We start from the raw sequence: 12,579 nt of genomic DNA on the forward strand, positions 1-12,579 counted from the left end.
GTCGTATGAGCTTGGTGTATGTTCACTAGGGTGTCCCAAAATAGAAAAAGTGTCAAAGCGTTAACTTGCCCATCCCTAGAATGATAGATAAGGGTCTTAGCAACAATAGTTGCATACACGAAAGCTCAATTAAAAAATATTTAGAGGTTGCACGCATCGATTTTTTGAAAAATGGAAGTTTTTTGGTACTTTTACCAAAAAATATGCTCATATGAGTTGAAAAATAAAAGAAATTAATGTCATCAATCGCAGAAAATCATGTTCATTAAAGTTGATTTTATGTATTTGGCATAAGTTAAAAAATCTGAAAATCACGATTTTTTAACTAAATTTTTCGGAAATTGTTAATTTATGAAGATTTTAAGTTTTTTCCTGTTATTGACAATTCTTTTATTTTAAAGCAAATTATGTGTAGATTATTTCGGCCGACAAGGATGTTTTCAATCACTTGGCAATCGTTTGACTCATTTGTCCTTAACTCAATTCAGTTGGAATCGTGGTTGGAATGTTGTATTCGGCAAAGTTGTAGTTTATTAATCTTTATCTATATATATAAAAATGAGTTTGAAGTCCCTTTGAGGCAACAAAACTCACGAACGGCTGAACCGATCAGGATGATTCTTGCATGGTTTGATTCGTATTCATGGTGGCTGTGTTTATATGCAGAAAAAGTTACGAAAATCACTTAAAAAAGTATGAAAATTGTGAAAATACTGATTTTTGATGAGCCGGGAACAAATTCAGCGTGATCAAAATTAAATCAATCTAGAGTGCGTTGCTGCGATAACCTCAACAGTTGTCAAACCACCGCAGCTTGGCAAAACAACGTTTGCCGGGACAGCTAGTATATATATAAAAATGAGTTTGGAGTCCCTTTGAGGCAACAAAACTTAAGAACGGCTGAACCGATCGGGATGACTCTTGCATGGTTTGATTCGTATTCATGGTGGCTGTGTTTATAAGTAAAAAAAGTTACGAAAATGAACTGAAAAAATAAGAACATTTAGAAAGTACTGATTTGTTATGACCGGGGAAGAAAATCAACATGATCGAAATGAAACCAATCTAGAGTGCCATGTTGCAAGACCTTGACAATTGTCAAACCACCACAACTTGGCAAGACAAAGTTTGCCGGGACAGCTAGTAATAATATAAAAATGAGTTTTAAATCCGTTTGAGGCAACAAAACTAACGAACGGCTGAACCAATCAGGATGACTCTTGCATGGTTCGATTCGTATTCATGGTGGCTGTGTTTATATGTATAAAAAGTTACCAAAATTGTTTAGAAAAATATGAAAATAGTGAAGTTACTAATTTTTTATGAGCTGGGAAGAAATTCAACATGATAGAATTAAAACCAATCTAGAGAGCCGTGCTGCAATGAACCCAACAGTTGTCAAACCATCACAACCATAAATGCATAAATGGCAACACAACGTTTGCCGGGACAGCTAGTTAATAATAATATTTACGTCGTAGAAGTGTTAGTACCAGCTACTCATACTAAACGATCGAATTTTTCGATCTTTTATAAGTGTCCAAAACTAACTATCCTTTCCCATCCCTCAGCAGTCGCATGGACATGGCCAGGATAGTTCTCGACCATTGGATGATTGCGTCAGTCTTGTCCAAGAGTCAGAGATTAGTCCCAAATGTTTGTGCTTTGGTTCGGACGGGAAGGAGGCAACCCTCATAACAGCGGTCTAATACTGTACCACCTACGAATTTGTGCGACTCGCTTAATGCTAATGCTAATGCTAAATTCATGAAAGGTTTTCTAGTGAATTCTAGCAGAAACTTTTGGAGCAATCTCTAGTGAACATGAACCAATTTCGGAAGGAATGAAAGGATGGTTTTCTATGCCATATTAGAGCTTTCTACTTTCTAAAGGAATCTATAGAAGACTTGCTGAAGGAAACTTTGATCAAACTACTAGTCTAATCTACACATACAATCATTCATTGCAAGAACCCTGGAAATTTATAGAATTGACTACTTCTAACATTATTCTTATTGCGGGAGGTGTTTATTGTGGATAACGAATCTTACAGCAAACACGACGATTACAGTCTTAGTTAGCTAAAAAGCTAAAAATAAAGTTTATTAGCATATTTAAAAATTCATTTACCTTAGCTAACTTACAATTTCGGTGACCTGTCACGGGAACACCTCCTCACTATACTGACAATCTCAATTCAATTATTATTATTTTAGGTCTAGGTATATAGTATTGAAAGCAGGGGTTCTCAAGTACATCTGAGGTTGGCTTAAAATTTATGATACGCGACTATGCGTAACACCAATGCCTGCAGCACATCGGAGATGTAATACAAGAATTGAAGTGGGCCACATCAAGTGGCTAGAGGTACTGTGCAGTGTCATTGAATATTGCTATGGATATTAATTCCACAATATAGCTAAAGAATGTGGACATTAGACCTGTTCACTTTTTTGACCTACCCGTGTCACACCAAATTATCAATCCACATGCAAAAACAAGGCTTCAGTCCAAAAATGAGCCTAATTGATAAAGGTTTAGAGGTGTATCAAATCGATTTTGTGTTTTTTTCGAGCATTTTCACGAAAATGTACTCCAATATCCAGAAAATTGCTCCAAAAAGGTACCAAAAATACCGTTAAAATATAGTTAGAACAGAACTTTACAACTTTGCCGAAGACACTACGGTGTTTAAATTGCGTATTTCAAAGTTATTCAACAATTTTCGTTAAAAAATCACGAACAAATATATTGCTAATTTGGAGAAAATTTTCCACTTTACGGAAGACTGAAAAGCTACCGCAGCTGTCAGACTGATGATTTTCACCAATGCATCATCAATCAGTCCAAGGATACCTTGGATCGAGCCTTGGATACGACGCCGATGATCATTGTTTGTTGTTGCTTTTCAGAACATTTCACTTTGCAAGCATGCTTTGATTTGACCAAACTTTTCAATGATACGATCATTTCCATGGCTGCGGTAGGACTTTGACAGCTGCGGTAGAACTCGGCGGCTACCGCAGAGTGGAAAATTTTCTAAAAATCCGCAATAATATTTTTACGATTTTTCATGTAAAAGCCATGTTATTTTACAGTGTTTTACGTGACTAATTTAATGAGCTATTACTCCTATGTGTTACGAACATTTCGTTCATACATCATTTCAGTGTAGGAATTCGTTTTCATTGACTAATTATCAAAAGTTTGCCACGTTGATACAAAAAATTGTACAGAGTTGCCAGCACAAAATAAATCAAAGTTACCCATGATTAAAACGTCATTACCTAGGTCATTACACTTCTTTGTCTCATCTGCATCAGTTACAAATTGGTGCAGATGGTTGAGCTTGAGCTTGTCGATTCGAAGATTCAAGGTTTGAGTCCAGGAATAGGATTTTTTGCGTCTCGATCTAGCTATAAATTAATGAAACTCATTGCAATTTGGCATCATAGCCTTGTTTCTAAACCATAGAGTACATAGTAAGAATGAAGTTTCCCTTCATCGTGTAGTTGTGTTGATTTGTGGGTAAATAGATAACAAGTAAGCTCCACCCACAGTTGTCTGAAAAATATTGCATCCAGAAGCAGTTCCATCATCGTATTGAATTGTTTTAGCTAAATTGATCGTTATCAAACAGAAGCTCAATATCGTCGACACGATTTATTGTCAACAAGTAAACTAAATATCTAACTAGTCCTGGAATGTGCTTAATTGGTAGGTCCCGATCATTATTATTTAGAGACGAACCAGCCAAGTGCTGAAAGTCTCTTAAATAAAGACAAATCAATCAATCAATCATTATCATTTGGGAGATTGCGTGTAAGTCATGGCAGATTCATCATCCTCACTGCTACAAAAAAGAAAAAAAAAAGTTTATCATGTGTATTTGAGCTTGAACCTGGGACCTTCTGATCCGCAGGCTCGAGCCTTATCATCTGCACCATTTCTGATACTTAAATCGAAAGACATTAGAATACGATGGCATGACGTCTTAATCATGGGTAACTTTGTTTTAATTCGTGCTGGTAACTCTGTGCGATTTTTAGTATCAACGTGACACACTTTTGATAATTAGTCAATGAAAACGAATTCCTACACAAAAAAGGTATATAGATGTATAGACGAAATGTTCGTTGCACAAAGGAGTAATAGCTGATTAATTTAGTCACGTAAAATAATGTAAAAATACATGATTTTTACATGTAAAAACGTAAAAATAACGTGTTTTTTCGTTATTTTTTAACTAAAATTGTTGGATAACTTCGAAATACGCAATATAAACACCGTAGTGTCTTCGGCAAAGTTGTAGAGTATTGTTCTAGCTATATCCTAACGCTATCTCCGGCACCTTTTCGGAGCAATTTTGTGAATTTCTGAGTAAATTTCTGTGGAAACGGCTAAAAAAACATAAAATCGATTTGATACACCTTTAAATCTTTATCAATTAGGCTCAATTTTGGACTGAAGACTTGTTTTTGCATGTGGATTGATAATTTGATGTGTCACGGAGAATCGGAGAAAAAAAGTTTCAAAGTGAACAGGTCTAATAAATACCCATTTATATTTGTCTTGGCGCATTTCAACAATCAAAGTTCTAGAGTGTCCAGATTTAACAGCTAACTTTGTTTCACTTTCACTTTTGAGCTGTTTGGTAAAACTTGTTTGCTTGCAACACTTGTAAATCTAGCACGTCACTTTATTTCACTTTTGCAGGAAAAATATTTTTTTCGCTTAAAAAACGGTAAACACGAGTAAATTCCTTTTAATGCCATTACTTGTGATTATCTTTGAATAGAGCATAAGCACAAGTAGTGGAATATTTTTGCCTTTACTAGTTTTCTTTCTTTATTTGAAGTATTTCTTTTTTTTTGTTTTTTTTTTATTTTGCAAAAGTGAAATAGTCTTGTATTATTTTTAACTGGTGTTTTAAAACGGTCACATTTTATTTTAAGCTATAAAAAACAATTCTATTGTTTGCCGCAGCAAATGAGATCAAACTGTTGAGATGATGCAGATTTATAAGAAATACTAGCGGTCCCAGCAAACGTCGTACTGCCTGCCTTTTGTGTTTTTTACAGTTTTTTTTTCTCTCATAAAAAAGCTAACAATTTGTAATTTTTCATAGAGCTCAACGAAAATTATCAAATTTTGACTGTTTGTTAACCTATTATATGTACATTAGTGTGGGTCATCGGAAGCGTTTTCTCAGATCAAAGCTTTTTTGGTTCCGATTCGGGTCCTGAGTATCTGTGCAAAATTTGAGCACGATTGGTTGCGTCTACACTTTGCGCATTGCAATTGAAATTTGTATGGGATTTTGTATGGGAAAACATACTTTTTTGCATTTTAGCCATAAGTTGAAAAAGTTTGTCTGAAACTTTTTAACCAATACTGTAAATTGATAGCCTAGGATGGCTGAAGAACTTTGTTGAAGACCGCAAAGCGATCCGATGCTTGTGAAAATAGTTATAACCAACGAACCGCATGCATGTGTTTATGTTTTAACATGTAAAGGAATAACAATAGCAACAAAATCATGATGTTTTGCCAAGTAATGCCAACGCTATAACTTTTTTCATAAGCATCACTTCGCGGTCTTCGACAAAGTTTTTCAGGACACCCTAGGCTATGTTTTCACTTTATTGATTACATGGTTTTTGAAAAATTCGAGGTTGTTTTGAGAGAAATGCAAAAAAGTGTGTTTCCCATGTAAAACCCCATACAAACTTCGAACGCGATGCGCAAAACGTAGGCATAACCGAACGTCCCCAAATTTTGCGCACTTATTTGGGTCCTGAAATGGTATCAAAAAAGCTTTGATCTGATGGGATACCATTGAATTTTTCACTTTTCCATATAAACGATGACCCACTCTAATGACACATTCCACGCACCTCTACGCCAAGGGTGTGAAATATCAAAGTGATTGTTTCGCCGAAAGCTTTCCAGCATATGGAAAAGGGTAGATTCAATCTTAGGAAAACCATTTGTTTTACTTAAAATTTGACTGGTTACTTATTTAAAAAGCTAGGTGAAGTAATAGCATTTTATGTAAGAAAAATGAAATTTTTCATTGATAATTTTCAAATATGCCTGCTGGCACGGTAAAGTTCGAAAACATTATAACTATTTTTTATTAATGTTTTATAATAACGTATATTTTATACACCCAAAGGACACTTTTCATAAAAATGGGTTTTGATATGTTTTAAGCACTTTTTGCAAAAGCCGCGATTTAATGGTGTCCCGTTACGAAAATAGTATATTTGTTGTAATAGCGAATTTAGTACTAGCTTTAGAAAAATGATTTTCAGGATTCTCTTAGTACTCGTGGAGACCTTTCTTCCAACATATGGGTTACTTTGATCGACGCGTTATCTTAGGCGTTACAATGGGTGCGTAGATTTGGTGTCCCGTTACGAAAATTTTAAAGACATTCATAAGTGGATAAATAAGTGTGGTCTGATCAAATATTTAACCAAAAATCTGTAACCGTGATGAAATGATATTATAGGGTGTATATATTTTCATTATCCTTCTTGGTGTAACGCCCCTACTGAAACAAAGCCCACTTCTCAGCTCTCCACGGAAACTACGTAAACAAAGGACAGGTATTCTGGTGGATCAGTATAAAAAGTGATGTTTTATTAAGTTTTGTTGAATTGTTCTGGCTTTCTCAGTCTAAGAGCATTGAAACGGCTAGTTTGGCATAGCCCGACGTTTCGGTCCCGTGTATTGGACCTTTTTCAAGGGATAACTAAAAATGATATGCAACATTAGAACATAGACACATTACAAATATACATTAAACATACGCAGTCAACCGTCTCTCGTTATGTGGTTTTTGAATGCAGTTTGAGAGTTGGAGCTTCTTGTAATGCCCTAATTTGTACAAAAAAATGTTATTAAAAATGCTAAAATTATCAAACTGACTATCTACATGGTAACAATTATCATCGACTCACATTTAACATAAAACACATAAATTTGTCTTGAACTTTTTGGGACAACTTGCACTGCACACTACAGATAACAGCGAGCGACATACATCTATCTAACATTAACTGTAGGTTTGAATCATGGCGGCTATCGTTTGATCGGCTATTCGGTATGGTTGGTAGTGTCGACTGCTAAAAGCTGTGTATTACGGCGGGATTGTTTTCGGCCAGTAAGTGTGCTTTTCACTGTGTGTAGAATCCCTGCATAAGTAGTGTGCAAGCTATCTACATCTGTACGGAAATTTACTGTGTGTGGTGTGTTCTGGATATGACACATTTCTAACATTGGTAAGGCTGTGGATCGGAATGTACGATCGACTATTTTCGTGCCTTCCAAGTTAAAAGTGTGTTGCTCCTCAATCATGTGTTTGATCAATGCAGTTTTTGCTTGTTCTACATCAATGTTGGTTTGTGTTAGTTTGTTTATATTGGATCTATGACCACTTAATCGCTTTTTTAGCTGGTTGGTGGTCATGCCAATATAAACCCTATCGCAGTCTGTACAGGGAATGCTGTAAACAATGTTATTTTGGTCTAGCTGAGGGACTGGGTCTTTGACTGGTCTTAGAAGAGTTTTGACACTCTTTTCTGTTTTTGTGGCGATTTTAACTAACGAGTAATCTTTTTTCAGGATTCCGATGATCGACGGTGTTAGTGTTGGGATGTTTGGAAGCGATTTGTATGTTGCAGCGGTTGCTTGGACTTCGGTTGGAGGAACTTCTGATGTGTTTATGTTGGTTGGTGGCGGTGGAATTCGAGGCGGTGGCGGTGGTTGCGGTTCGAGCGTTGGGTGGTGGTTGGCAGGTGGCTGAGGGGATTGTTGTGGTTCTGCTTCGGCGTGAAATGAGCTGTGAGCTGTGCTTGGTGTTACTGCAATTCGTGTGCGATTCATCAATCGGTTGATGAGGGAAGATGGGTAGTTGTTTTGCCGTAGATTCTGGAAGATGATGTGTTTCTGCTGTTCAATGGGCATGCTGGTAGTCAGTTGTGTTACACGTTTGATGAAGTTGGTGGCTACGTTCAGCTTCATGTTTGTTGGATGGTATGAATGGTAGTTCAGCAGGCGACCAGACGATATTGCCTTCGAATACCACCTGGTTTGGAGCGTGTGATCGTCGGTGTTGTGGATGACTAGCGTGTCGAGGAAAGGGAGTGCGCCTTCCTTCTCCAATTCCATGGTAAACTGTAGGTGTGGGTCGTATTGGTTGAAGATGCCCAGGATGTGCTCGACCTGGGATTCATGTAGGACGAGGAACAGGTCGTCTACGTACTTCTTTATCACCGGAGGGGTGAATCCTATTCTATTGATGACCGTCCCGAGCAAATCCTCCATAACGTAGTCTGCAAGTATCGGCGACAGGGGACTACCCATGGCAGTTCCAAACGTCTGCTGGTAGTATTTGTCTCTGAACTTGAAGTAACTGTTGTCCAGACATAATTCAATCATTTCTAAAAACAGATCCAAATTGATCTCTGTTCCCTTTTTGATATCTGTCCATCGAAAAATGATACTGCGAATGATGAGGTTCTTCGGAATGTTGGTGAATAGGGAGACCACGTCAAAAGAGACGAGGACATGCTCCGACGGTATGGTGATTGCGTTGATTTCCTGGGCGAATGTAAAGCTGTCCTTGACGTTGTACTGGCTGGTGAAGGTGGTTTGTAGAATGTGAGCGATGAATTTCGACAACTGGTACGTGGGGGCTGTGATGTTAGGTACAACGGGACGCAACGGCAGGTTCGGTTTATGCGCCTTCGGTTGTCCATATATGCGGGGGCAGGTTGCTGATTGGGTTTGCAATCTGCCGAGCGTGGATCGGTCAATCAGCTTGAGATCGGCCAGCCGTTTTGCCATGTTGTTGGTTTTCTTCTGAAGACTAGCGGTGGGATCGTTTTGTAGAACCTTGTATGCAGAGTCGTTAAGGAGCGCAAGCATTTTGTCATCGTACTCCTGGACAAGCATTATCACCATCCTTTTGCCTTTATCAGATTCTAGGACACAAAGCTGTGGGTTTTCAGCAAGAAACTTACTGGTTGCACGCGACGCATTGGTACAAAATCTGTCAAGCGGCGTTCTTTGCTGTTGTGGACGTACTAGGTAGTTTTGTATTCGAGTTCCCACCAAGCATCGGTTCCGATCTTGTACTTCTCGATCCGGATTTGTACGCAAGATTGATTCCACGTCTGCGATGAGGTGGTACACGGTATTTGGTTTTGGCAGATGCACCGGGAGTGCGAATTTCGGACCCATGCTGAGTAGAGTTTCTACTTCCGTAGGTATGGCTACATCAGTTGCGTTGAGTATTGCTCTTTCATTTAGCGTGGGGAGGGAGTCGTGTGGTGGGTGGCCTATATTGAGTAGACGATCGAGCTTTCTTCGTGTAACCCTTTCAGCATGTGCTCTTCGGGTTGCATATGCTCTGCGCTGTGTGTCGATGCGCAGAGCATATGCAACCCGAAGAGCACATGCGCTGTGTGTCGATGCGCAGAGCATATGCAACCCGAAGAGCACATGCTGAAAGGGTTACACGAAGAAAGCTCGATCGTCTACTCAATATAGGCCACCCACCACACGACTCCCTCCCCACGCTAAATGAAAGAGCAATACTCAACGCAACTGATGTAGCCATACCTACGGAAGTAGAAACTCTACTCAGCATGGGTCCGAAATTCGCACTCCCGGTGCATCTGCCAAAACCAAATACCGTGTACCACCTCATCGCAGACGTGGAATCAATCTTGCGTACAAATCCGGATCGAGAAGTACAAGATCGGAACCGATGCTTGGTGGGAACTCGAATACAAAACTACCTAGTACGTCCACAACAGCAAAGAACGCCGCTTGACAGATTTTGTACCAATGCGTCGCGTGCAACCAGTAAGTTTCTTGCTGAAAACCCACAGCTTTGTGTCCTAGAATCTGATAAAGGCAAAAGGATGGTGATAATGCTTGTCCAGGAGTACGATGACAAAATGCTTGCGCTCCTTAACGACTCTGCATACAAGGTTCTACAAAACGATCCCACCGCTAGTCTTCAGAAGAAAACCAACAACATGGCAAAACGGCTGGCCGATCTCAAGCTGATTGACCGATCCACGCTCGGCAGATTGCAAACCCAATCAGCAACCTGCCCCCGCATATATGGACAACCGAAGGCGCATAAACCGAACCTGCCGTTGCGTCCCGTTGTACCTAACATCACAGCCCCCACGTACCAGTTGTCGAAATTCATCGCTCACATTCTACAAACCACCTTCACCAGCCAGTACAACGTCAAGGACAGCTTTACATTCGCCCAGGAAATCAACGCAATCACCATACCGTCGGAGCATGTCCTCGTCTCTTTTGACGTGGTCTCCCTATTCACCAACATTCCGAAGAACCTCATCATTCGCAGTATCATTTTTCGATGGACAGATATCAAAAAGGGAACAGAGATCAATTTGGATCTGTTTTTAGAAATGATTGAATTATGTCTGGACAACAGTTACTTCAAGTTCAGAGACAAATACTACCAGCAGACGTTTGGAACTGCCATGGGTAGTCCCCTGTCGCCGATACTTGCAGACTACGTTATGGAGGATTTGCTCGGGACGGTCATCAATAGAATAGGATTCACCCCTCCGGTGATAAAGAAGTACGTAGACGACCTGTTCCTCGTCCTACATGAATCCCAGGTCGAGCACATCCTGGGCATCTTCAACCAATACGACCCACACCTACAGTTTACCATGGAATTGGAGAAGGAAGGCGCACTCCCTTTCCTCGACACGCTAGTCATCCACAACACCGACGATCACACGCTCCAAACCAGGTGGTATTCGAAGGCAATATCGTCTGGTCGCCTGCTGAACTACCATTCATACCATCCAACAAACATGAAGCTGAACGTAGCCACCAACTTCATCAAACGTGTAACACAACTGACTACCAGCATGCCCATTGAACAGCAGAAACACATCATCTTCCAGAATCTACGGCAAAACAACTACCCATCTTCCCTCATCAACCGATTGATGAATCGCACACGAATTGCAGTAACACCAAGCACAGCTCACAGCTCATTTCACGCCGAAGCAGAACCACAACAATCCCCTCAGCCACCTGCCAACCACCACCCAACGCTCGAACCGCAACCACCGCCACCGCCTCGAATTCCACCGCCACCAACCAACATAAACACATCAGAAGTTCCTCCAACCGAAGTCCAAGCAACCGCTGCAACATACAAATCGCTTCCAAACATCCCAACACTAACACCGTCGATCATCGGAATCCTGAAAAAAGATTACTCGTTAGTTAAAATCGCCACAAAAACAGAAAAGAGTGTCAAAACTCTTCTAAGACCAGTCAAAGACCCAGTCCCTCAGCTAGACCAAAATAACATTGTTTACAGCATTCCCTGTACAGACTGCGATAGGGTTTATATTGGCATGACCACCAACCAGCTAAAAAAGCGATTAAGTGGTCATAGATCCAATATAAACAAACTAACACAAACCAACATTGATGTAGAACAAGCAAAAACTGCATTGATCAAACACATGATTGAGGAGCAACACACTTTTAACTTGGAAGGCACGAAAATAGTCGATCGTACATTCCGATCCACAGCCTTACCAATGTTAGAAATGTGTCATATCCAGAACACACCACACACAGTAAATTTCCGTACAGATGTAGATAGCTTGCACACTACTTATGCAGGGATTCTACACACAGTGAAAAGCACACTTACTGGCCGAAAACAATCCCGCCGTAATACACAGCTTTTAGCAGTCGACACTACCAACCATACCGAATAGCCGATCAAACGATAGCCGCCATGATTCAAACCTACAGTTAATGTTAGATAGATGTATGTCGCTCGCTGTTATCTGTAGTGTGCAGTGCAAGTTGTCCCAAAAAGTTCAAGACAAATTTATGTGTTTTATGTTAAATGTGAGTCGATGATAATTGTTACCATGTAGATAGTCAGTTTGATAATTTTAGCATTTTTAATAACATTTTTTTGTACAAATTAGGGCATTACAAGAAGCTCCAACTCTCAAACTGCATTCAAAAACCACATAACGAGAGACGGTTGACTGCGTATGTTTAATGTATATTTGTAATGTGTCTATGTTCTAATGTTGCATATCATTTTTAGTTATCCCTTGAAAAAGGTCCAATACACGGGACCGAAACGTCGGGCTATGCCAAACTAGCCGTTTCAATGCTCTTAGACTGAGAAAGCCAGAACAATTCAACATTTCCTCCCAGTCGTATACCTCCTCCAAATTAAGTTTTGTGATGACAGCATACTCTTTAAAAGCTATAACCTCTTTAACGTGTCCTATGAATTACCACCATGATGTATAAAATGGTTTATAGAATCACAAAGCGTTCAAAACTTGAAGATCCCGAAGTGATGGTTGGCATTCCTTCTTTACCCCATTCATCACCGTAAAATTTACTTTTATGACGACAAACATATTTTGAAGCTTATGTTCTTACTAAAAACAAGTGTAAAATGCATCACGAAAATAGCGTAGCATTACTTTTTGTGATAACATAAATAAGTAACCGTTGATTGAA

The 12,579-nt window shown here is 39.5% G+C and overlaps 2 protein-coding genes across 2 annotated transcripts; one reads left to right on the forward strand and one right to left on the reverse strand.

Moving 5' to 3' along the window:
* Window positions 1-972: 972 nt before the first annotated feature.
* LOC134290613 (uncharacterized) lies at window positions 973-8,973 on the reverse strand. The gene is made up of 2 exons (XM_062857781.1): window positions 7,616-8,973; window positions 973-985 (listed from the first exon to the last, which is right to left on the reverse strand). The coding sequence occupies exons 1-2, from the start codon at window positions 8,971-8,973 to the stop codon at window positions 973-975; spliced, it is 1,371 nt and encodes a 456-aa protein (XP_062713765.1).
* A 965-nt stretch (window positions 8,974-9,938) lies between these two features.
* LOC134290614 (uncharacterized) lies at window positions 9,939-11,422 on the forward strand. Its single transcript, XM_062857783.1, has 2 exons — window positions 9,939-11,296; window positions 11,413-11,422. The coding sequence occupies exons 1-2, from the start codon at window positions 9,939-9,941 to the stop codon at window positions 11,420-11,422; spliced, it is 1,368 nt and encodes a 455-aa protein (XP_062713767.1).
* The last annotated feature ends 1,157 nt before the right edge of the window (window positions 11,423-12,579 follow it).

This window comes from Aedes albopictus, chromosome 3 (genome assembly GCF_035046485.1).
Source record: "Aedes albopictus strain Foshan chromosome 3, AalbF5, whole genome shotgun sequence".
Classification (NCBI taxonomy): Eukaryota; Metazoa; Arthropoda; class Insecta; order Diptera; family Culicidae; genus Aedes; species Aedes albopictus.